The 25,019-nt window shown below is 36.9% G+C and overlaps 1 protein-coding gene across 1 annotated transcript in view; it reads left to right on the top strand.

Annotated features, from left to right (window-relative positions):
- The window catches only part of SEC24A (SEC24 homolog A, COPII coat complex component), a 63,559-nt gene that overhangs the window by 15,753 nt on the left and 22,787 nt on the right, over positions 1-25,019 (top strand). The window contains exons 2-11 of the mRNA XM_041762596.1: positions 1,313-1,804; positions 7,434-7,604; positions 9,863-9,940; positions 10,543-10,703; positions 10,998-11,170; positions 12,233-12,335; positions 14,664-14,790; positions 16,533-16,642; positions 17,981-18,093; positions 20,285-20,403. Of these exons, the coding sequence (XP_041618530.1) occupies positions 1,313-1,804; positions 7,434-7,604; positions 9,863-9,940; positions 10,543-10,703; positions 10,998-11,170; positions 12,233-12,335; positions 14,664-14,790; positions 16,533-16,642; positions 17,981-18,093; positions 20,285-20,403 (1,647 nt within the window). The remainder of the gene's footprint in view (positions 1-1,312; positions 1,805-7,433; positions 7,605-9,862; positions 9,941-10,542; positions 10,704-10,997; positions 11,171-12,232; positions 12,336-14,663; positions 14,791-16,532; positions 16,643-17,980; positions 18,094-20,284; positions 20,404-25,019) is intronic.

The following is a 25,019-nucleotide window of genomic DNA, read 5'->3' as shown; positions in this document are numbered from 1 at the left end:
CAGAAATAACAGTATATTCCTGAATAGAAGTGATAGTTTTAGGGATTTTTTTATAACACCTTTAAAATGTACAATTCAGTGATTTTTAAGTGTATTCACAGGGTGTTGCAACCATCACTACTATCAATTTTATCATATTTTTATAACCCCCCCCCCCAAAGAAACTATTCCATTTGTACTCACCACTGCCTCCTTCCCCCAACCCCTGCAACCACAAATCTCTGTATCTGTGGATTTTGCTGTTCTGGATGTTTCATATCAATGAATCATACAATGTATTCTCTTTTTTTTTTAAAGATTTTATTTATTCACAAGAGACACAGAAAGAGAGGCAGAGGCAGGCAGAGGGAGAGGGAGAAACAAACTCCCTGCAGGGAGCCTAATGCGAGACTTGATCCCAGAATCACGTCCTGAGCTGAAGGCAGATGCTCAACCACTGAGCCACCCAGTGTCCCCAATGTGTGCTCTTTTGTGACCAGCATAATGTTTTCAGGGTTTATCTATGTTGTAAAATGTCATTAATATTTCACTCCTTTTTAATGACCAAATCATTCCCATTGTATAGGTATACCCCTTTTGTTTATCTGTTCATCAGTTGATGGACATTTAGGTTGTTTCCACTTTTTGGCAATTATGAATAATGATGTTATGAACATCTGTACACGAGTTTTTATGCAAGGTAAGAGTGGAAATGCTAGATTATCTGAAAACTGTTTAGGGCAGCCTGGGTGGCTCAGCAGTTTAGCGTCTGCCTTCCGCCCAGGGCATGATCCTGGAGACCCGGGATTGAGTCCCACATTGGCTCCCTGCATGGAGCCTGCTTCTCCCTCTGCCTGTGTCTCTGCCTCTCTCTCTCTGTGTCTCTCATGAATTAATAAATAAAAATATATATAAAAAAGAAAACTATGTTTAATACTTTGAGGAACGACCAAACTGTTTTCCACTGTAGTTGCACCATTCTACATATCTACTAGCAACGTGTGAGGGTTCCAGTTTCTCCACATTCTTGTTAACACTAAAATGTTTACGGTCTTTTTCATTTTGGTCATCCTATTTGGTGTGAGTGCTATGTCACCGTGGTTTTGATTTGCATTTCTCTAAATGACTAATAATGTTGGTGTTTTTGCATATGCTTATTGGCCATTTGTATATCTCTTTGGAAATATATTTGAATGAATCCTTTGTTCATTTTAAAATTGGATTATTGTCTTTTACTTGTTGAATTGTAAGAGTACCATGTGTTTTACTGTATTTCTTAAAGTATTTTTATTGCTTTGTTTTCAAGACTAATTTTTCTCCATCTTATTGGAAGGTCCTGTCCAAAATGCACTGATGTCTTCACAAGTGTCAGTGAACCAAGGATATAATTCCCAGCTTCCAGGATCCTACCCTCATCTAATACCAGCAAAGACTTTGAATCCAGTCTCTGGACAGTCTAACTATGGTGGTTCTCAGACTGTTTCTCCATTAAGTAATTATCAGGGACCTGGGCAGACTCTTTATAGACCACCTGCGGCTTCTAATCCAGTGACATCTTCACTTCCCAGTGTTCCTGTTCCCCGAATGCCACTACCTGCTTCTCAGAACCCAGCTGCTACACCAATGCCTTCTGGTAGCTTTCTTCCTGGAGCCAACGTACAGCCACCTTTGAATTGGCAGTATAACTATCCATCCACAGGATCACAGATAAACCATTGTCCTCGTTCATCATCCCAACCAACTATATCTGGGAATACAAATTTGACAAGTCATCAGTATGTTTCTTCTGGAGATCCTCCACTTCAGAACAACCTCACAAAATCAGGTAGAGTTCTTTTTTTTTTTTTTTTTTTTTTTTTTTTTTTTTTTTTTTTTTTTTTTTTGTAGAGTTCTCAAAAGGAGTATTTACTATGTAGGGATGGGAAAATTTTGCTTGTTTAGGTGTTATAATTAATATTTTAAGCCTTAAAATGTATGGAGGACTTTGATTTTTTAAAAAATAAATAGTGGGATCCCTGGGTGGCGCAGCGGTTTGGCGCCTGCCTTTGGCCCAGGGCGCGATCCTGGAGACCCGGGATCAAGTCCCACGTCGGGCTCCCGGTGCATGGGAGCCTGCTTCTCTGTCTGCCTGTGTCTCTGCCTCTCTCTCTCTCTGTGTGACTATCATAAATAAATAAAAAATAAAAAATAAATAAATGGTTTGCTTTTTTCCTTTGAAGGTATCCTCTATTTTTTTAAAAAGATTTTATTCATTCATTCATTCATTCATTCATTCATGAGAGACACAGAGAGAGAGAGGCAGAGACACAGGCAGAGGGAGGGAGGGCTCCTTCATGCAAGGAGCCCAATGTGGGACTTGATCCTGGGAATCCAGGATCAGGCTCTGAGCCACAGGCAGACGTTCAACTGCTGAGCCACCCAAGCATCCCTCCTCTGTATTTTTTTAAGTCACCCATGATATTTCAGGGAATCAGGTGTGTATGCAGAACCACTTCCTTAGGACTTGCATTACTTTTATTAACTGGGTTCCATCTTTTTTTTTTTTTTTTAAGATATTTTATTTATTTATTCATGAGAGAGAGTCAGAGACACAGGTAGAGGGAGAAGCAGGGACCCTGTAGGGAGCCCAATGTGAGACTCAATCCCCAGACCCAGGATCACACCCTTAGCCGAAGGCAGATGCTCAGCCGCTGAGCCACCCAGGTGTCCCTAAATGGTTCCATCTTAAGAAGCTCAATCCCTATGGTCTCTTTTTGGTCTGGATCTGAGGCTTAGGTTATCTTTTTGTTATGGCTTGGACAGTTTTGGTCCCCAGAAACTGTAGGATCCTAGAGGGGCAGGTCAGAACAGACAGTAACTTCTGTAGTGAGGAGTGTTATTAGCAGAAGTGCAGTCAGAAAGTAGTGGGCAGAGAGTTATGTTTATCTTTTCTTGTAAGAGTTTTATAGTTTTAGATTTCATATTTAGGTCTTTGATCAATTTGGAGTTAATTTTTGTGTATGGTGTTCATTCCTGTGCATATAGGTATACATTTGTCCCAGGATTATTTGATGGAAAGACTGTTCTTTCTTCCATTGAATGGTATTGCACCCTTACTGAAAATCAACTGATCACAAATGTACGGGTTTATTTCTGGACTCTGAATTCTTTTCTAATGATCTATATCTTTATACTAGTACTAAACAACTTGATTACTGTAGGTGTTTTGTTTTTGTTTTGATTACTGCAGGTTTTATAGTAAGCTTTGAATTTGGGAAGTATGACTCCTGCAACTTTTTCTTTTTTCTTTTTTTATAAGATTTTATTTATTTGAGAGAGAGAGAGAGCACAAGCAGAGAGGGTGGAGAGGGAGAGGGAGAAGCAGACTCCCCACTGAGCAAGTTCAACTTTGGGCTCCATCTCAGGACCCCACAATCATGACCTAAGCCAAAGTCAGACACTTACCAGACTGAGCCACCCAGGTATTATCCTCCCAACTTCGTTTTGGCTGTTCTGGGTCCATTGGCATTTCCATAAGAATTTTCGGATTAGCTTGTCAATTTTTGCAAAGAAGGCACCTGTGATTTTGATTGGGATTGTGTGGATTTTATACATCAGCTTGTACATCAATGTTTGGTTGTATCTAGTTCACAAGTTCATTTAATCATTTCACTGTTCCTATTTAGCTTTAAAATTAGTGTCTTGTACACTTAACAAAGTTAATAGTGTTACTTTGAAAAGCTTTTAAAATTCTGTATTGAGATCTGCAGGTTGATTCTGTTCAGCCAACATCGTCAAGGAAATGGTAAAAGCTTCCAAATGAAATAATAATGTCAATAGTTACCTTTTATATGTATTTCTGTATACTACATACATTTTAACTGCTGAAATTATTTTTCTTAGCCTCTGATCAGTCATTGGTTCTGGTGAATTCATTTTGCATTATGGCCTATAAAGGTTAAAGCTGCTTCTAGAAATTGGTTTCTTTGTAGAAATCTTCTGCAGTAGTCAAACTGAAATCCTTTGGTTACTTTTATTCTTAGTTATTTGGCACCATGAGCATCAGTGAGTTGAAATTAATGAATTTTCATGTCATTGTTGATAACTATAGGTAACATTTAATGAATATTTTTATTTTCCAGCACTTTACCAAACTTTTATATGTGATATCTTACTTATCTTCACAACAGTCTCTTTTACAGATAAATGTAAGGCTTGAATACTTTGCCCAGAGCCACAAGAAAATGAGTAAAGCTACTATTTAAAAATTATTTAGTGGTAGACGTAGTTTCTCATTAAAAAGCACATTATCAATAATCTGAAATTTCAGGGGGTTTCACAAGTCATCAGGTAGAAGGCAACACCACAGATGTGGTGAAAGAGACAAGCTGGTGAAAAAATTTAAGAAGTTTCCTATAAAAGAGGAAAGAAAGATACATGCACTAAGAAAATGAACCTTAAATAAATGTATGACTACTCTTTTTTTCTTAGATACCTCTAAAAAATTGCTCATTTTTTACTTTCATTTTTTAAAAACACATCATTCATAGTAGGTGCCTGATTATCTGTTCTCAAAACTGTAGGTTATCCTAAGTTTTGAGTCCACATATCAAATTTCTCTATTTTTCTTTCTTCTTTTTTTTTGTTTTTTTAAGATTTTATTTATTTATTTCAGATAGAGAGCACGCACGCTAGCATTTGCAGGCATCAACAGGACAGGAGCAAAGCAGGAAGCAGAATCCCCACTGAGCAGGAGAGCCCGAAGCAGGGCTCCATCCCAGGACCCTGGGATCACGACCTAAGCTGAGTGAGGCAGGTGCTTAACTGACTGAGCTACCCGGGTGACCCACCTGACTTTTTTTTTCTAATAATCCATCTTTTAACATTTTATACATTAGCTTTAGAGATATCAGAGGCAGGTTCTAAAACTCTAGCTATTAATTACAAATAAGAATTATTCAACTTGAGGGACACCTGGGTGGCTCAGTTGGTTAAGCGTCCAACTCTTGGACTCAGCTCAGGCTTGATCTCAGGGTCATGAGTTCAAGCCCTTGCGTTGGACTTCATGCTGAGTATGTTGCCTACTTGAAAAGGAAAAAAATTATTCAGCTAGAAAAAAATGTGTACTTTATGAAATGTAGCATGTTGTAGTTTCAAATTTTTTTCCTTAAACCTCTAAAAAATCTATCTACGCTCACTTGTATTTGGTTGAACATTAGGTTGTTACACCTTTGTGGTCAGATGTATCATACATTCTTGCTCCTGCTGAGTTGGTAGTGTACCTTGTCCTTTTGTTCCTTTGACTTGTCTGTATTGCCCTGGATATGTATCAGTGCTTCCTTGATAAGGGAATTATATGGGCAGTAATCTTTGTCTTCAGTTGTCAACAGGGCACCAGTTCATCTTATTGGGAGCTATAAGGTTCAGTAATATGATCATTTTTTCAGTTTGACCGTGGAGAATTGAACAGTATTGAAGAAACATTGAAAATTTTCATATCTGGGTATCTTTATTCCCTTATTTTAAAAAACTACAAGGTTTTACAAATATGGGTAGAATAGAAGTAAATTTTATTTATTAATAATCTATTTCGGGATCCCTGGGTGGCGCAGCGGTTTGGCGCCTGCCTTTGGCCCAGGGCGTGATCCTGGAGACCCAGGATCGAATCCCACGTCGGGCTCCCTGCATGGAGCCTGCTTCTCCCTCTGCCTGTGTCTCTGCCTCTCTCTCTTTCTGTGACTATCATAAATAAATAAAAATTAAAAAAAAATAATCTATTTCACTTACAAATTCAGAGGATTAAAAAAAGTCCTGGAATGAAAAATTAATCACATTCTTAACAGTAGTGTTTTATCTCTTTTGTCTACTTTGTTCCTCTTCTTTGGCAAATGAGAAGGTGGGAACACTGTTGACTTGAATGAGCAGGTGGTGTGGGTTTTAGAACTTTTGATATCATAGAGATATATCAAAACTATCGAAACTAACTGATGATGTTTTTACACTCATCAGAACTTACTGTCCTATAGAAAACTGGTAAAATCAAGGCAGTGAGATCTGATAGATATAAAGGACAAATATCATGTCGTTCTTAGTTTAGTTTGATGAGTACTGTTAAACCTCTTGAATACCAGTGTTTCATAAAGTATATACTTTAAATCATTTTCTGCTTTTTTAGAAAGCTTTCTGCTTTATTATTTTTTTTTTTAAATTTTTTTTTTTTAATTTTTTATTTATTTATGATAGTCACAGAGAGAGAGAGAGAGGCAGAGACACAGGCGGAGGGAGAAGCAGGCTCCATGCACCGGGAGCCCGATGTGGGATTCGATCCCGGGTCTCCAGGATCGCGCCCTGGGCCAAAGGCAGGCGCCAAACCGCTGCGCCACCCAGGGATCCCCCGCTTTCTGCTTTATTTTTAAAAAAATTTTTTTAAAGATTTTATTTATTCATGAGAGACACGGAGGCGGGGGTGGGCAGAGACACAGGCAGAGGGAGAAACTGGCTCATGCAAGGAGCCCGACTTGGGACTGGATCCCAGGTCCCCAGGATCAGGCCATGAGCTGAAGGCGGCGCTAAACCGCTGAGCCACCCAGGCTGCCCTCATTTCCTGATTTTTAAGCCCAGGGAGTGTTCTTTACTTTCTTTCTTTTTGAGTGAGAGAGGGGGGTGCTTTTTTTTTTTTTTTTTTTTTTTTTTTGAGACAGGGAGCACTCCTGAGCAGGGGCAGAGAGAGGGACAGAGGAAGAGAGAGAGAGAGAACCTTAAGCAGGCTTCATGTTCAGTGCAGACTCCCACACAGACCTCTATCCCACGACCCTGAGATTATGACCTGAGCCAAAATCAAGAAGAGTCCATCACTCAACTGAGGCATCTAGGAGCCTCTAGGGACTATTCTTAATACAGTCTTTGAACCATCATTGAAAGTAAACTGCCTTTAATTATAACTAGGTAAACATGGAACAAGGTACAAATTTATAATACCATTTTAACAGGTTGTGCCCCAATTAAAATGAAGCAAAATGAAATAAAATTTGGAGAATTTAGAATAACCACAATAGTTTTTAGTTTTAGAAAGCTGTCAAGCTTTCTAGTTGATGTTGATGTTAATTGAATGGATACATTAACAGGCCATGGATAACATTTTATTTATGTTAATTTCTATTGGAATATTTAATATGGCCTTGTTGAACCTCTGTGACCAGTTAATAAAAAATTAATAAACAGGACATTATATCTACCCTTTAAGTGTGATTTGATGCTGCTTTAATAATTGGCAAATAAGCATATAAAAGAGACTTGTAAATGTGTAAAGCATACATATAAATGAAAAAGTCATAAACCTGGGCAGGTAACATATTTCTGGTATTTTGTTGGTGATTTTAATTAAAATATAAATTTGAAAGTTACTCATATTTGGTAAAAGGCTGTTTTGCCCTTTTTCTTAAGTTTTTAAGTGACTTGTGAAAAACTTTCTATAGGTTCTGCACCTCCCTTAGTGAATCCACCTCTGCCTACCACTTTCCAACCAGGAGCTCCTCTTGGGCCCCCTCCAACTGGAGGACCACTTCCAGTGAGGGCCCTCACTCCTCAAAAATCATCACAAAGAGCTGTACCCCAGCCCTCATTTAATTCAGCTGTCAACCAAGAAGGTAAGCAAGGCAAAAACCAAGTTCTTAAGTTTTGACTCGTAGAAGGATGAATATTAATTATGTGTATTTACATAATACTTTTTCCAGAAAATATGGTTGTTTTGGTTAAGGATGGCCTTCAGAAATTTAGAGTTTTAAAAAAGCCCCTTAGGATTCTACTACCCTGTGCTAGGCCTAGTATTTGGGAACTACTGCTATTAACTTTTTTTGTTGCTGGGCAGATTTTAACAATTTTAGCTGTAAAGTTAGGTGCCTTTTGGCAGATGAAGATGAGAGGAGAATTTCTGCTTCTCTAGGCATGGTGTTAGAACTATCCTTTTAATATATTGGCTCTTTTCCACAGTATTTTGACTTATGACATTTATTATTGTAAATGTCAACAAATATTTATGAGCCTAAATAAAAAGTAAAATATGCAAGTATTTTGAAGTTACATATAAACAGTAACATGTTTTTTTTCTTTCAGTAACATGTTTTAAAGCATTATCTTCAGATATACCTTAAAAAATACAAGTTTATTAGTTTAAACAATATATTTTTTCAAGTAAAAAATTTGATTTTAGCCTAACCATTGCAGCAAAATGTGGAAATACGAAAGCAGGAGTGGAAAAACTACTGTGCATATCCTAGTACTGAATATAATAAATATTATTTTTATTTTTTCTTCTAGCATTTCCTTTTTTTTTTAAGTATTTTAAGTAGAGAAAAGACCAACTTGTAAATATTTTGAAAACAATGGTGTTAATGATGAGTAACAAAATAATAATGTCCCCTTGTTTGCCACATTATAACTTTAAAAATTAAGCTACAATAAATATTTGCATTTTTAACCAACTAAAAATACACCCAATGGTTTTGTTTACTTTTATAAACTTTTTTTTTTTAAGATTTTATTTATTTATTCATGATAGACATAGAGAGAGAGGCAGAGACACAGGCAGAGGGAGAAGCAGGCTCCATGCCAGAAGCCTGACGCGGGACTCGATCCTGGGTCTCCAGGATCGGGCCCTGGGCCAAAGGTAGGCACTAAACTGCTGAGCCACCCCAGGGATCCCTATAAACAGTTTTACTAAGGTTTTCTGTATCAACTCATGGTTAAAGTCATGGTGGTCTTGAGAACTGGAAAGAAGTTGGGTTTGTTTGTTTTTTTAAGATTTTATTTTATTTATTCATGAGAGAGAGAGAGAGGCAGAGACACAGGCAGAGGGAGAAGCAGGCTTCATGCAGGGAGCCCCACATGGGACTCAATCCCTGGACTGAAGGCGGCGCTAAACCGCTGTGCCACCCAGGCTGCCCAAGAAGTTGGTTTTATTGAAACTATTAAACTTAATCTATTTGGTGTTAGAATGACTATTAAAAGTTGGCACCTTTGTACTTAGAAGCTAAAAGGTTGATGCTGTTCACTAAGTTTAGTTTCTTCTATACCCGAGTTAGAGCTCATAAGTAATAGAGGTATCTAGAAATAGATAGTAATTCTTCATAATCAGATGTCCCTGGCATTTATCTTTAAGTCTTTAAAATGAGGGGAAAGAAAGTTAAGATTTTTATTTATTTTAGTGGCTGTTCCCCAGAAGAAAGCAATCATTGTGATTTATTTATATCACCTTCAAATTAATTCTAGATTCCACTGTGTTCCATATTTTGAAAAAAAAAGTATTTTTATCTTCATAATTTATTTTTTAAATAGTATGGATTTTGATAACTTTTTTTGATGTGTACTGCTTTTTTTTTTTTTTTAATTTATTTATGATAGTCACAGAGAGAGAGAGAGAGAGAGAGAGGCAGAGACACAGGCAGAGGGAGAAGGAGGCCCCATGCACCGGGAGCCCGATGTGGGATTCGATCCTGGGTCTCCAGGATCGTGCCCTGGGCCAAAGGCAGGCGCTAAACCGCTGTGCCTCCCAGGGATCCTTTTTTTAATTTATTTAATGCGTACTGCTCTTTAAAGGTTTTTAATGCTGCTCTCAACTGCTGAAATCTTTCAGATAGTGTATAATTTTATAAACTGCACAAAGACCATCTGTTTTAGAAGTTCATAAAATAATTTAAAATGTATGTTTTCTTTTTTTTTAAATGTATGTTTTCTATATTTAAAAACTTGAATTATTTGAATTTTTTATTTCAACATTTGACACTTTTCCTGGGCTGTGGGTTAAAGTACTTAGAATGTTATGTTCAATTTTAGACATTAGTTCAGAATTTTCAGAAATTGTTATAATTGTTCTAGTTTAAATATTATTAATAAACTTCCTTTTTAGGTATTGCATCAAATACCAATAATGGATCTATGGTGGTTCACAATAGTTACGATGAAATTGAAGGCGGTGGCTTCTTGGGTGAGATGCTATGAAAGCTGTTTTTGTTTGTTTGTTTGTTTGTTTTTCTGTTTTCTTTGTTTTAGTATGTGTTCATTATAGGAAACAGTGAAGAAAAATTCATAATCATGTCATACAACAATACCTTATGGTAGCATTTTTTATCTCCTTTTTTTTTTTTTTTTTTAGTTTTCTTTTTTTCCTTTCAGAATTGGGATTATGGGCTTTATTATGATATGGCTCCAGAGTATTTTTATCAATTAAATCTATATAAATACATTTATTCTGTATGTTTAATGTTTAACAAATTGAACATTAATATGTTTTCACTGAAGTGTTTTGAATTAGAATTTTAGTCTGAATAGAAAGTTTAGTAAATGATACAAAAGTAAATTAACTGTATCAAGCTTTTTTTATATACCAAGTTCATTTTTGTATGTTTATGGCTATAGTCTACATTAACTGGATTATTAATCATTGCTATTACTTTGTTAGTATTGTTTGTCTTATGTTACAAATGTGATAAATGTAAGTATTAAATTACCTGAGGGATTTTAGAGTTAGGTGTTTATTTAAAGTATTCTGGAGTATAAAATAGAACTTAAAAGTTACCTTGTTTCTAGCAACACCACAGTATGCTAATAAGAATCCCACAATGAGCCGAAGTGTTGGATATTCATATCCCTCCTTACCACCTGGTTATCAGAACACCGCACCACCTAGTACAACTGGAATGCCACCCTCTTCCTTGAATTACTCAAGTGGGCCACAGGGCTTTACTCAGGTAAACTTTTTGGTTGTGATTTGTTTGTTTTTTTACCAATTTTCCATCTTTTGATTTAAACTATGTAGATGTAAAAGTTTTAGGAAGGCGTAATTAATACTTCTAACCAATTAGGATAGTGGTTATTTCATAAGACTTATGTTTTATTACATATCCCCAGAACCAAAAAGATTGACCAGGATATCTATATTGGTTTTGTTATTTAGAGTGAAATCCAGTAACCAAGTCCTTATACTTCTCTTTTCAACTGAAAACATTATAAAGTCTAGTTACTTTGAAATTTTGTATTTTTAGACTCCCTTAGGTGCTAATCATTTAACTGCAAGCATGAGTGGATTAAGTCTACATCCAGAGGGGCTAAGAGTTATCAATCTTCTTCAAGAAAGAAACATGCTTCCATCAACACCTTTGCAGCCTCCTGTTCCAAATTTGCATGAAGATATCCAGAAACTCAATTGTAACCCAGAGTAAGGCTTCAAATAGCATTTCTTCTTAAGTATGATATTTTATCCTAGAAATTTTGGATTTTGGGGGCTTCATGTATTAGGAATAAACTGTACAAACTTTAATTTATGAAAATAACTTTTCATGTAGAAAAAAGAATTCTGTTAATTGCTTACTTGATATTTGAAATGTTCTAGTTCAAGAAATAAGGTTGTAACTTCTAAGCTGATAATTGCTATTATAAGCTTTAATGGGACTATGACATCTCATTATCATTGCGGTGAATATAATATTTTAAAGTCCAAAGTATGGGGATTTGATTCTATATAATCCTTTATTGCTCTCATTTTAAATTATTTTTCATAACAAACATAATACATTTTTGGCCCTTAAAGTGGATCATTAGTTTAAATGTATGTGGTAAGGGCAGCTCCAGTGGCACAGCAGTTTAGTGCTGCCTACAGCCCAGGGCGTGATCCTGGAGACCCTGGATCGAGTCCCTCGTCAGGCTCTCTGCGTGGAGCCTGCTTCTCCCTCTGCCTGTGTCTCTGCCTCTCTCTCTCTCTGTGTCTCTATGAATGAATAAATAAAAATCTTTAAAAAAAATTAAAAAAATAAATGTATGTGGTGATAACTCTCTGATATACTGAATTTTGTTATTTTTAAACAGTCTTTTTAGAACCTTCAACAAAACTGATCTTTTTGGTAATAAATTTGCACTTGCACGTTGTCATCACCTTGTAATTCCAGTGTAATTTAGATTTATATAAAGAAAAATATGTCATATGTTAGTCCAGATTGTCTTTTATGAATAAGCCAAGCCAAGAAGATATTTTATTTTGGTTCTATTATACAACTGGGTTGCAACTAATTATACTGCCTCTCTTTCTGAGTAGGACATAAATATTTAATTGGATAAAATTTGAGAGGGATAATTGAAATGTTTCTTTGTAATTTGATCCACTGTAAAAATGTGTACCTTTCACAACTTTTTTTTGGTCCAGAAATAATCATAGCAACAACTGACACATGATTTTTAAAAAGAAAAAAGTTTATTTTGATACATGATTTTTCCTTTGGTATAGGTTATTTCGATGCACGCTGACTAGCATTCCCCAGACTCAGGCCTTACTGAATAAAGCCAAACTTCCTTTGGGACTGCTGCTTCATCCTTTCAAAGACCTAGTGGTATGTTTCACTGATGAAAGTAAATGTCTAATGCAAAATTATTTTGATGGTGAGGAATTTTCTATAGTAGTGCAAGAATCACATAGAGAATTTCTGAGCAATCTTTAGGAATTTGACCATTGACAAGTTCCTTTATTTCTAATTCGGCCATCACCTTTATTACCAAACACTTCAAAGTTAGGTAAAATAAGCCTATTTTTGAAAAACTCAAGAGGTACTGAATAGAATAAAGGCACTGAAAAAAATAATAAACCATGCTATTTTAAAAAGTTATAAATTGGGGTGCCTGGGTGGCTTAGATGGTTAAGCGTCTGCCTTCAGCTCAGGTCATAATCCCAGAGTTCTGGGATGGAGCCAGTATTGGGCACCTTGCTTGGCAGGAAGCCTGCTTCTTTTCATCCCCACTTGTGCTTTTTGTCGCTATCTCTGTCTCTGTCTCTCTCTCAAATATAAATAAAATATCTCATGAATAAATAAAATCTTTTAAAAAATAAAATAAAAATAAAATCTTTTAAAACATAAAATAAAATAAAAATAAAATCTTTTTTTTTTTTAAATTTTTATTTATTTATGATAGTCACAGAGAGAGAGAGAGAGAGGCAGAGACACAGACAGAGGGAGAAGCAGGCTCCATGCACCGGGAGCCTGATGTGGGATTCGATCCCGGGTCTCCAGGATCGCGCCCTGGGCCAAAGGCAGGCGCCAAACCGCTGCGCCACCCAGGGATCCCAAATCTTTTAAAAATAAAATAAAATACTTTACCCATGGTGCCTAGGAAGCTCAGTGGTGGAGTGTCTGCCTTTGGCTCAGGTCGTGATCCCACAAGGCTGCTGTGAGGCTCCCCGCAGGGCACCTGCTTCTCCCATTGGCTGTGTCTTTGCCTCTCTCTCTCTTTCATGAATAATGAATAAAATCTTAAAAAATAAATGTATAAATAACTAAAAATAAAATAAAATACTTTACCCAGGGGGTGCCTGGTGGCTCAGTTGGTTTAGCATTTGCCTTCAGCTCAGGTCATGATCGCAGAGTCCCAGGATTGAGCCCTGCCTCGGGCTCCCTGTCCCTGCAGGGGTAGAGAGTATGGTCTGCTTCCCTATCTCTCTACACCTCCCCCTGCTCATGTGTGCTTTCTCTCATTTTCTCTCTCTCGTTCACTCTGTCTCTGAAATTAAATAAAATATTAAAAAGAAATACTGTACACAGTCTCCCACTTCTGCCATTCTTGGATTAAGTATGTTGCTTTGGGAAGCCGTTCCCTCTGCTCACATGGGAAGAACAAAGAAGCCCTTCTACTTTTGTCATAAGGCTCTGGGACCTTGACTTACTTTTGAGAGGATCATTACATAAGTGAAGTGGCTATCCCAAAGCAAATTTATATTAAGATTTGAGAACTTTTATTTTATTTTATTTTAAATTTTTTTAAATTTATTTATGATAGTCACAGAGAGAGAGAGAGAGAGGCAGAGACACAGGCAGAGGGAGAAGCAGGTTCCATGCACCGGGAGCCCGATGTGGGCTTCGATCCCGGGTCTCCAGGATCACGCCCTGGGCCAAAGGCAGGCGCCAAACCACTGCGCCACCCAGGGATCCCAAGATTTGAGAACTTTTAATGTGAAGGATAAACTTTAATTAATTAATTAATTAATTAATTAATTTGTTATTTGAGAGAGAGAGAGTGAACAAGAGAGAGAACACAAGCAGGGGCAGGGGCAGAGGAAGAAGCAGATTCCCCTACTGAGCAGGGAGCTAGTGAGGCCCCATCCTAGGATCCTGAGATCATGACCTGAGCCAGAGGCAGACACTTAACTACCTGAGCCACCCAGGTGCCCCAGGATAAACTTTAAATAGAAGCATAACAGCAGAGTTTAATTCAATATTTAAATATAATTTATCCTTACCTTACTTTGTGACAGTTCTTTTATTCAAACTTAGTAAGCCTCTTAATGTAACTTGAAGAAAATTCCTAATAATTTACTTGGTCATTTCATTGGTCTTAGAATGTTGGTCCTTACTTTACCATCCATCTCAAAAATATGTTGAATATTTACTATGTTGGTTTTATAATATAAATATTTAAGGAGAAAATAAATGCTTTTTAAAAGGCAAGATTAAATGAGAATGTTCCTGGAGAAAAAGAGTAGTTTTTAAAATCAGTACATTTTAGCTACATAATTTTTTGTGTGGGACAATTTGAACACATCCTTTTACCCTTTGGTTTTTTTTCTCCTAAATTACAGTATTTCAGAAGTTACTTGGGAGGTATGGTTTAATGTTTGGCCTTTAGACATGATGATCACTGCCTTTAAAAAATTAGTTTTGTTTTTTTAGCAACTGCCTGTGGTGACCTCCAGTACAATTGTGAGATGCCGCTCCTGTAGGACATATATCAACCCTTTTGTCAACTTTCTTGATCAAAGGAGATGGAAGTGTAACTTATGTTACCGAGTCAATGATGGTATGTTTTTTTTAAATATTTACAAATTTCACTTTGCGTTTTAGGGAAAAGCAGTTAACACAAACGTGAAGTTAAAATCCAAACAAACAATACTCTGTCTTACTTAACCTGTAGTCCTTCCATTCAGATATAACTTCTGTTAACTTTTCTGTGTGTGTGTGTGTGTGTGTGTGTGTGTGTGTGTATATACATTTATACTTTTTGAGCAAAGAATGTAGTAATATTTGATACCACTTTTTCACATTATTATATTGGGTATATAATAAATGGCATATTTCATGGTATTATTTAAGCCTATAATTTAAGAAAATTTTTTTTTTTTTTTTTTTTTTTTTTTAATTTATGATAGTCACAGAGAGAGAAAGAGAGAGAGGCAGAGACACAGGCAGAGGGAGAAGCAGGCTCCATGCACCGGGATCCCGATGTGGGATTCGATCCCGGGTCTCCAGGATCACGCCCTGGGCCAAAGGCAGGCGCCAAACCACTGCGCCACCCAGGGATCCCTAAGAAATATTTTTATTTAGAAATTGTCCCATGCCTTTTCTCTAGAGTAAAAGAAAATAAGTCCACAGAATAGCTGCCATTAGCTTCATACACTGCTGTATGAAGGGAGGTGGGCAGTGCTAGAAGGTTAGTTGAACGTAGTTTTTTTCAGTAATTGAAGGAGAAGACGTCTCTTTCAGAGCTGTTTATACTCTATGTTTAAGGAGTATCAACTAAATAATAACATTTTATCAGGATTAGAGAGGAAAAAGGGTATACTGATATTAATATTGAAAATTAGGTTTCTGGGTACCTGGCTGGCTTAGTCAGTGGAGCATGTGACTCTTGTTCTTGCGGTAGTAAGTTCAAGCCCCATGTTGTACATAGAACTTACTTTTTTTAAAAAAATTAAAAAGAAAAAAAAAGAAAACTGGGTCTCTGGAAGGAAATTTCATTAAGCATTGGGAAATGGGAAATTTAAGAGATTTTTAAAAACCATTCTTAAGTTTTTTAGGAGTAAAGTAAGCGAAGAGTAAGAACATTATTTTTACTCTCTAATAATTTAGAAAATGTATGTATGGTGTTTGGTATGCCTTTAAAATCTTATGTATATGTGCTTCAGTATGTGAAATAAAATTATAATAAAGATAGAAGCTACTTTAGTATGCAGCCCAGAACATTTCATGAACTATGGATGATTATCCTTCAACATATACAGGAATTTGAATTTCTAAACAGTTAGTGGGAAGACAAATGTAATGATAATTTAGAAAATATTCTTTGAGCACTAGTGTATTATAAGTGGTAGGCAACTGATGTTCCATAAAGGCCTCATTAATTAATGGAATTCACAGAACTGTTAGGCTTTAGCTTTAGGTTATAAAGTATTTTCACCATTGCTTTGTGTAGGGGCAGCCAGAGTCTATACATTTCATGTCAAGTGTACCATTACGAAATTTAAGACAAAATTTAGTCTCATGTTTAAGATAATAATTGGTATTTAATGAGTTTTATCCTTTCAAGATGTTTTAGGAAAGCAGTATTAGCAAGAATTAAGATAGCATATTAGAAGATAGAAAAAGAAAAATCACTGTGATTGTTGCTATAAAAGCAGAACTCAAAAACAAAGTATATTTATCCCTTAATATTTAGTCTGTATTGACTTATCTATAAATCCTCAAATTAAGAAAACAGCTAAGTGCAAGATAATATAATACTTAATCCTTTCAGTTTTATCATTGTATATTGTTAACTTACAGTTCCTGAGGAATTCATGTACAACCCTTTGACCAGAGTTTATGGAGAACCTCATAGAAGACCTGAAGTTCAGAATGCTACAATTGAGTTTATGGCTCCTTCAGAATACATGGTAAGCTTTCATTTTTTTATATAACATATTTATTTAACACTGAGCTTTATTTATATATTTATTTTAACACTGAGCTTTAAATAAAACATTGTAGCATTCTTTAACAAAATTTTATGTTGAGTATCTGAGGTCTTGCATTTTAAAAAAAATAGTTAGGCATAATGTTTAACTAGCACTTTACATTTTACAAAGCAAATTGGGAGATCTTGGGTAAAAATCTATGCCTTTTGGTTTGGTTACTCTTTCACCAAACCATAGTTGCCTCTTAATAGAGGGAATGTGAAGATAAGACATAACCTCAACTTTATATATTTTATTTTATCTTATTATGTTTTTATGAAGTAATCTCTGTCTGGGCAATGGGAAATAGAAATTATGAGGGTTCATTTTATTTTCACCACAGAAAGTTCAATGTAGAAGACACTGTAGTCACAGTTTTGTGATATTTCAACGGTTGGTAATAGTTTTTCCTAGTGTAGCTGTCTCTTTGTTGAATTAAAGCCAAAAAATCAGAAGCATCTGTTCTTTTGTATTGGCCTCCTGAGGTGTCTTGTCTCCCAAGTTTTGCAGAACTGACTTCCTTTAAATTTGTAAACTTGCCTATTTCAAGATATTTTGCTCCTTCTTCATTTATCTCTTAGGTGACAGATGCTCTGAATTTGGCAAGTGGTCTGTGCAAAAAAAAAATAGAAAGTTAGTACAGTCCATGCCCAGTTCTCATTGTGGTTATTTGATGCTTTTTATTGAATTGGAGAACAATTCTTTGAGTTTAGAATTTTAAAATATAGTTGTACATTTTTATGGATCTTGTATAAAATGCGTTGGTTAAGGAACCAGCCCAGGCTAACTTGATTTGTCACTTTTACAACTGCAGTTTCCTTAAATTGTGAAATATAGTGTATTTCACACTATATGTGAAAAGTCTATAAAAATTTAGACTATATGGAAAAGTCTATAAATCATAAATGTGTAGGTTACTAAATGATTATAAACACCTGTGTTAGCACCATGCAGGACAGAAATTGATCATTGCTAATATTCCCCGAAGCTCTCTGATTACATTTTCTCTCCATGTCCTAGAGAAAAACTCTTCTGACTTAAGGCAGTCACATCTTCACTTTTCTTTTTCTAACTTTGCATCTGAGAACAATGTAAGATAGTTTTGCCTGTAAAAAACTCCTGTTATTTCTGTTTTATTTTCTGAATCCATTATTGTTTATTATTGTCTCCATTTAATCTATAAATAATGTTTATTGTTTTGCTGTAGGTGGATTGGAGAAATGGTAAATTTAGATTTAATCCTGATAATGTATTTAATGAGATCTTTCTTTTCTTCAGTTAAGACCACCTCAACCTCCAGTGTACCTCTTTGTATTTGATGTATCTCACAATGCAGTTGAAACAGGATACTTGAATTCAGTTTGCCAGAGTTTGTTAGACAATCTGGATTTGTAAGTATCTTAATTCAGCTTAAATTTGAAACTAACAGTGTTTGCAAAAATGAATAAATAGTTTCAAAATACAAAAACAGCTGTATATTGTGTTATAAAAGTCCATTTAAATTGGTTTGTTTCAGGGGATCCCTGGGTGGTGCAGTGGTTTGGCTCCTGCCTTTGGCCCAGGGCGCGATCCTGGAGACCCAGGATCGAGTCCCACGTCGGGCTCCCGGTGCATAGAGCCTGCTTCTCCCTCTGTCTCTTCCTCTCTCTCTCTCTCTCTTTCTGTGTGACTATCATAAATAAATAAAATTTTAAAAATAAATAAATAAATTGGTTTGGTTTAGGGCTCATTCTCTGAAAAACAAATTTATTTTAACTTTTTATTAGGGAAAAACTTCAAACATGTAATAAATAGAAAGAACATAGTAGACTTCCAGGTACCCATCCCTCAACTTCCAGCATTTTTAGTGTTTATCTGTTTTTGTTTCATCTAATCCCTCCCATACACACTTTTTTCCCCTTGAGTATTTTAACTCAATTCTCAGTCAGCATATACCTCTTACTTATGATTATTTTTAAGCCTAAAAATACAAGTATCACACCAAACAAAATTGGCAATAATTCCATAATATGACTTAATACCTGGTTCAATTTTGGTTTTATTTGTGTCAGAAATGTCTTTATTACAGATTTGTTAAAATAAGAATCCAAACAGTGTGTACACATTGCATTTAATTGTCATATCTATTAAGTTTTAAAAATATCTATACTTTTTTTTTCTAAGATTTTATTTATTCATTAGAGACACAGAGAGAGAAGCAGAGATATAGGCAGAGGGAGAAGCAGGCTCTTTGTGGGGAATCCGATGTAGGACTCCATCCCGGGACTCTGGGATCATGCCCTCAGCCAAAGACAGATGCCCAACCACTGAGCCACCCAGGCGTCCCAAAATATTTATACTTTAAATGGTTCTTAGATACTTAGTGTAACCTGTAAAAGCTAGTATGACTTTTCTGTAATGAAATATGTGCTCTTATGTGGTATGGAAGAATGTGAAGAGCCAGAACTTACCAGAAATGGACTAAGTCCTTTACCTGGGCGAAAGGAGCCTTCTTGTTCTTGCCAGCATTTGTATTTTTAATGTACAACAAGAATGAAAACTAGTTTATCTCTCTCCTTAAGAAACTGTAAGTCTACATATTTAAGTTCTTTAAGACAAATACTTTTGCTGCTCTTCTTAAGATGAACAACATAAGAACAGATGTGCAGTACCTTAATTTATATTTTATTTTAGGGGTGCCTGGGTGGCTCAGTTGGTTAAGTGTCCAATCCCTGATCTCAACTCAGGTGTTGATCTCAGGGTGGTGAATGGAGCCCACTTAAAAATAGACAGACAAAAAAAAAAAAAAATAGAGAGATAGATAATATTTTAGAGTTGCTAAATGGTAGTTTTTGGAAATATTTTTGATACAATCATCTACAAAGTTTTCACTACAAGAACATGAAAAGGGGGCAGCCCCAATGGCCCAGCGGTTTAGCACCTGCCTTCGGCCCGGAGTGTGATCCTGGAGTTCCTAGATTGAGTCCCACGTCGGGCTCCCTGCATGGAGCCTGCTCCTCCCTCTGCCCCTTTCTCTCTCTGTGTGTGTCTCTCATGAATAAATAAATAAAATCTTAAAAAAAAAAAAGAACATGAAAAGGTTTGTATATATTTCAAAGTATTTTCTTATATACCATTTCCTGTGTGACTGATACAACTTTCTGTAGGTGTAATGAGTTTGGGATTGCTGTATTATTGCAGGGTTTTGTTGATTGTTTGGCTTATGCATAGTGTTTTCACTTTGGGTAGGGTATGTTTCATGCACATAAAGTGGATTAAACATTTACTTGGGACAATTTCTATAATACAAAAGTAGTTCTTTGTATGTTAACTTTTCACAGATATTTTTTTATTTGTATGTATATGGGAAACTTGATGCAGGGATGCCTGGGTGGCTCAGTGATTGTCTGCCTTTGGCTCAGGTCATGATCCTGGGGTCCTGGGATTGAGTCCCGCATCAGGCTCCCTATAGGGAGCCTGCTTCCCCCTCTGCCTGTGTCTCTGGCTCTCTCTTTGTGTCTCTCATGAATAAATAAATAAAATCTTAAAACACAAAACAAAACAAAACAACTCGGTACAATACTTCTCTGAATTTGTTTGTAGGCTTCCTGGCAACACTAGGACAAAAATTGGCTTCATTACATTTGATAGTACAATCCACTTCTACAGTCTTCAAGAAGGTCTCTCTCAACCTCAGATGCTAATCGTTTCAGATATCGAAGGTATGTAGTATATACGTAAATTATTGAAATGCCTTAGGAATTTTCAGTTTTAGAAATGTATCATGAGTATTTGACATTATGTATGTATGTATGTATGGTGTGTATGATATGACTGTAATATATTGAGGGAAAAGATCTTGAGTATAAAATCATAAGCTTATTGAAATTGTAAAAGTCCTCTGCTCCAATCCCTCATTTTACAGAAAAGGAAATAGTAATGGAGATAAAGTTAATTCTGAGGCAAACAAAAACAAGTTAATATTCAAACTCAGATTAAATGTAGGTTTCTTTTTCCCTTCTCGTTCATTCATTCAAAAAATATCTGAGGATAGAGATGTTAAGAATAATGGAATATGGGGTGCATGGGTGGCTTATTCGATTAAACATTTGCCTTGGCTCAAGTTATGATCCCAGGGTGCTGGGATCAAGACTGCTTCGCCCTCTTCTCCCCAGCTTGTGCTCTCTCTCGATGTCTGTGACTATTTTTGTCTCTCTCTCAAATAAATAAAGATAGTCTTTAAACAAAAAAAAACCCTCACATATATGCTAACCTGATTTTGGTTTTTTTGGGAGAGAAAGTGAGCACACACACATGAGTGGGGATTGGGGTGGTGGTGCCATAAGGAGAAAAGAATCTCAAGCAGGCTTGGTGCCCAGTGCAAGGCCTGATGCAGGGCTTGATCCCATGACCCTGAAATCATGACCGGAACTAAAATCAACAGTCGGACACTTAACCAACTGAGCCATCCGGACGTCCCTGTGCTGACTTGATTTTTGACAAGGATATCAAGACCATTCAATGGGGAGAAGCCAGTCTTTTCAACAAATGGTTCTGGAGTAAACTTGCAAAAGAATGAAGTTGGGCCCTTAGCATATTAAAAAGGCAAGGAGGCCTTTGGGGCTGGGGCCTCACATTGGGTGTAGAGCTTATTTAAAAATCAGTTTTTCAAAAAATGAAAGATAAAAATTAACAAGGCAGTAAATTTTCTATATTAAGTATGTTTTACCACAGTTAAGAAAAATTAACTCAAAATGAATCATAGACTGGAATGTGAGATTAAAACTGTTAGAAGAAAGTAAAAGAAAATATTTGTGACCTTGATTAGGTTGTGATTTCTTAGCTCTAACACCAAAAGCATAACAAAAGAAAAAATAGCTGCACCTGGCCAGCTCTATCAGTAGAGCATCCAACTCTTGATCTTGCAGTCTTGAATTTGAGCCCGACGTTGGATGTAGAATTACCTTTAAAAAAAGGAAAATATATAAACTAGGTTTCTTCAAAATTAAAAAACATAATTTAAAGATTTATTTATTTTAGAGAGAGAGTGAGGGCACACAAGCAGAGGGAGGAGCAGAGGGACAGGGAGAAAATCTCAAGCTGACTTTGCACTGAGTGTAGAGCCCGCCTTGGGGCTTGATCTCATGACCCTCATGAAATCAAGACTTGGCCATTTAACTGACTAAGCCACCCAGGTGCCCCCAAATTAAAAACTTTTGTGTTTCACCATCAAAAAAGTAAAAACAATCCATAGGATGAGAGAAAATATTTGCAAATCATATATCTGATCAGGAATTTATATCTAGATTATATAAAGAAATTCTCTAGCTAACCAAAAGACAACTTAATTAAAAAGTGGGTAAATGATTTGAATAGACATGTCTTTACTCAGTGAACAGTGTTCAATATTTTCTATAAACAGTTGGCTGATAAGCACTTGAAAAGATACTCCATATCCTAAGTTACCAGGGAAATAAAAATGAAAACGACGAGACTAATTAGAAAATTCTCAAATTCAAAACTCAAATTGTTTTGCTGTCCTGAGCATGTTTCTGAACATCCATGGAAGTAGCCCGAGTGTTGGTTTGGGAGTTAAAAATAAGTTTTTGTGAGTAGGCAAACTGGCAAATATGGAATCCACAAATAGTGAGGATTCAATGTACATCTTTAAAGGGCAGTAGTTGAGGAGAGCCCCCTTCTGTCTTGATTATTTTACATCTCACAACAAATCACTAAGTTACTCATTCATTCTCTAACCTATTCACCGAAATACTTACTTTGCATAAAATGAAATCACCTAACAGGTGATTCTGATGATTGGCCAAATTGTGAATTCACTGATGCAGTCCATCCTCTCAGTTTTATACATAAGGTGATAGATGGAAAGTCCCTTGCTGGATGTCACATAGTGGCGGTTTAAAAAAAAACAGTAGGGGCAGCCCAGGTGGCTCAGCGGTTTAGCGCTGCCTTCAGCCCAGGGTGTGATCCTGGAGACCCAGGATCGAGTCCCATGTCGGGTTCCCTGCATGGGGCCTGCTTCTCCCTCTGCCTGTGTCTCTGTCTCTGTCTCTCTCTCTCTGTGTCTCTCATGAATAAATAAATAAAATATTAAGAAAAAAAAAAAGACAGTAACAAGTGAAGTATTTGCAAGAAAGTGGAGAAATTGGAACCCCCATACACTGCTAGTTGGGATGCGAAATGTTGCAGCCACTATGGAAAACAGTCTGCCACTTCCTCCAGAAGTTAGGTTACCATATGACCTAGCAATTCTACTCAGCATGTACAACATACTCAAGAAAATATGCATATGAGGGCAGCCCGGGTGGCTCAGCAGTTTAGCACCACCTTCAGCCCAGGGTGTGATCCTGGAGACCCCAGATCGAGTCCCACATCGGGCTCCCTGCATGGAGCCTGCTTCTCCCTCTGCCTGTGTCTCTGCCTCTCTCTCTCTGTGTCTCTCATGAGTAAATAAATAAAATATTTTTTAAAATAATAATTATTTAAAAAATCTAATGTATTATTTTTTAAAAAAAAAAGAAAATATGCATTCGAATGTTCATAGCAACATAGCCAAAACCCTAATGCCCATTATTTGATGAATGGATAAACAAAAGGTGTATCCATACAATGAAATGTTATTTGTCAACAAAAAAGAATAAAGTACTGATAGGTGCTACACAACATGGATGAATTTTTTTTTTAATTTTTATTTATTTATGATAGTCACAGAGAGATAGAGAGAGGCAGAGACACAGGCAGAGGGAGAAGCAGGCTCCATGCACTGGGAGCCCGATGTGGGATTTGATCCTGGGTCTCCAGGATCGCGCCCTGGGCCAAAGGCAGGTGCCAAACCGCTGCGCCACCCAGGGATCCCAACATGGATGAGTCTTAAAAACATTATGCTGAATGTCAGAAGCCAGTCACAAAGGACCTCATACTGTGTGACTCTTTAGATTTTTCCTTTCGGAGAGGGAGAGTATGTGCACTCCTGTGGTAGGTTGGGGGAAGGGCAGAGGGAGAGAGAATCCTAAGCAGACTCCTCACTGAGTGCAGAGCTCGATGTGGGAATTGATCTCACGACTCCAAAATCATGACCGTGTGATTACATTCTGTGCCGAAATCGAGTCTATTTATTAGCTGTTGGACTGTTGGTTTCATCTCAGATAATGATCTTGGGGGTGCTTGGGATTCTCTGCCTCTTCCTTTGCTCCCCACCCCTCACCCCTATTGTGTATGCTCCCTTCCTCTCTAAAATAAATAAATAAAATATTTTTGAAATTATGAAATGTCCAGCATAGGCAAATCCAGAGATAGACTGGTGGCTGCCTAGTGCTGTGGGGGAGTTGGCAGGGATATGAAGAATGACTGCTAATTCACATGGGGTTTCTTTTTGGGATAATGAGATGGATCTGGAATTAGTGGTGATGGTTGTCCAATTCTGTGAATACATTTTTTTTTAAAAATCACTGAATTGTTATCTTCTACAAGGGTGAATTCTATGGTATGTGAATTCTATCTCAATAAAACTTTTTTTTTTTTAAGATTTTTATTTATTCATGAGAGACCCAGAGAGAGAGGCAGAGACATAGGCAGAGGGAGAAGCAAGCTCCTTGCAGGGAGCCTGATGTGGGACTTGATCCCGGGTCTCCAGGATCATGCCCTGGGCCGAAGGCAGGTGCTAAACCACTGAGCCACCCAGGCATCCCTCAATAAAACTTTTATTAAAGATTTTTTATTTTAATTTTTTAAAGATTTATTTTTTTTTAACTTTTTAAAAGATTTTATTTATTTATTCATGAGAGACAGAGAGAGAGAGAGGCAGAGACACAGGCAGAGGGAGAAGCAGGCTGCATGCAAGGAGTCTGATGTGAGACTCGAATCCAGGAATCTGGGATCACGCCCTGAGCCAAAGGCAGGCACTCAACTGCTGAGCCACCCAGGCATCCCTAAAGATTTATTTTAGAGAGAGAGCTTTCGTGCATGGAGGAGGAGGGGCAGGGGAGAGCAAGTCTTAGGCAGACTCCATGCTAAGTGTGGAGCCCAACATGGGGCTTGATCTTACTACCCTGAGATCACGACTTGAGTAGAAACCAAGAGTCATACACCAGCTGTGCCACCCAAATTACCCCAAAATGCTTTTTTATTTTTATTATCTTTAAAAAAGATTTTATTTATTTATTCATGAGAGACACAGAGAGAGTGGGAGACACACAGGCAGGGGGAGAAGCAGGCTCCATGCAGGAAGCGTAATGTGGGAGATCCCTGGTCTCCAGGATCATGCCTTGGGCTGAAGGCGGCACTAAACTGCTGAGCCATCCAGGCTGCCCAAAATGATTTT

Source organism: Vulpes lagopus, chromosome 7 (genome assembly GCF_018345385.1).
Source record: "Vulpes lagopus strain Blue_001 chromosome 7, ASM1834538v1, whole genome shotgun sequence".
Classification (NCBI taxonomy): Eukaryota; Metazoa; Chordata; class Mammalia; order Carnivora; family Canidae; genus Vulpes; species Vulpes lagopus.
Note: the sequence above shows the minus strand (reverse complement) of the source record. Positions and strands in the feature narration are given on the sequence as shown.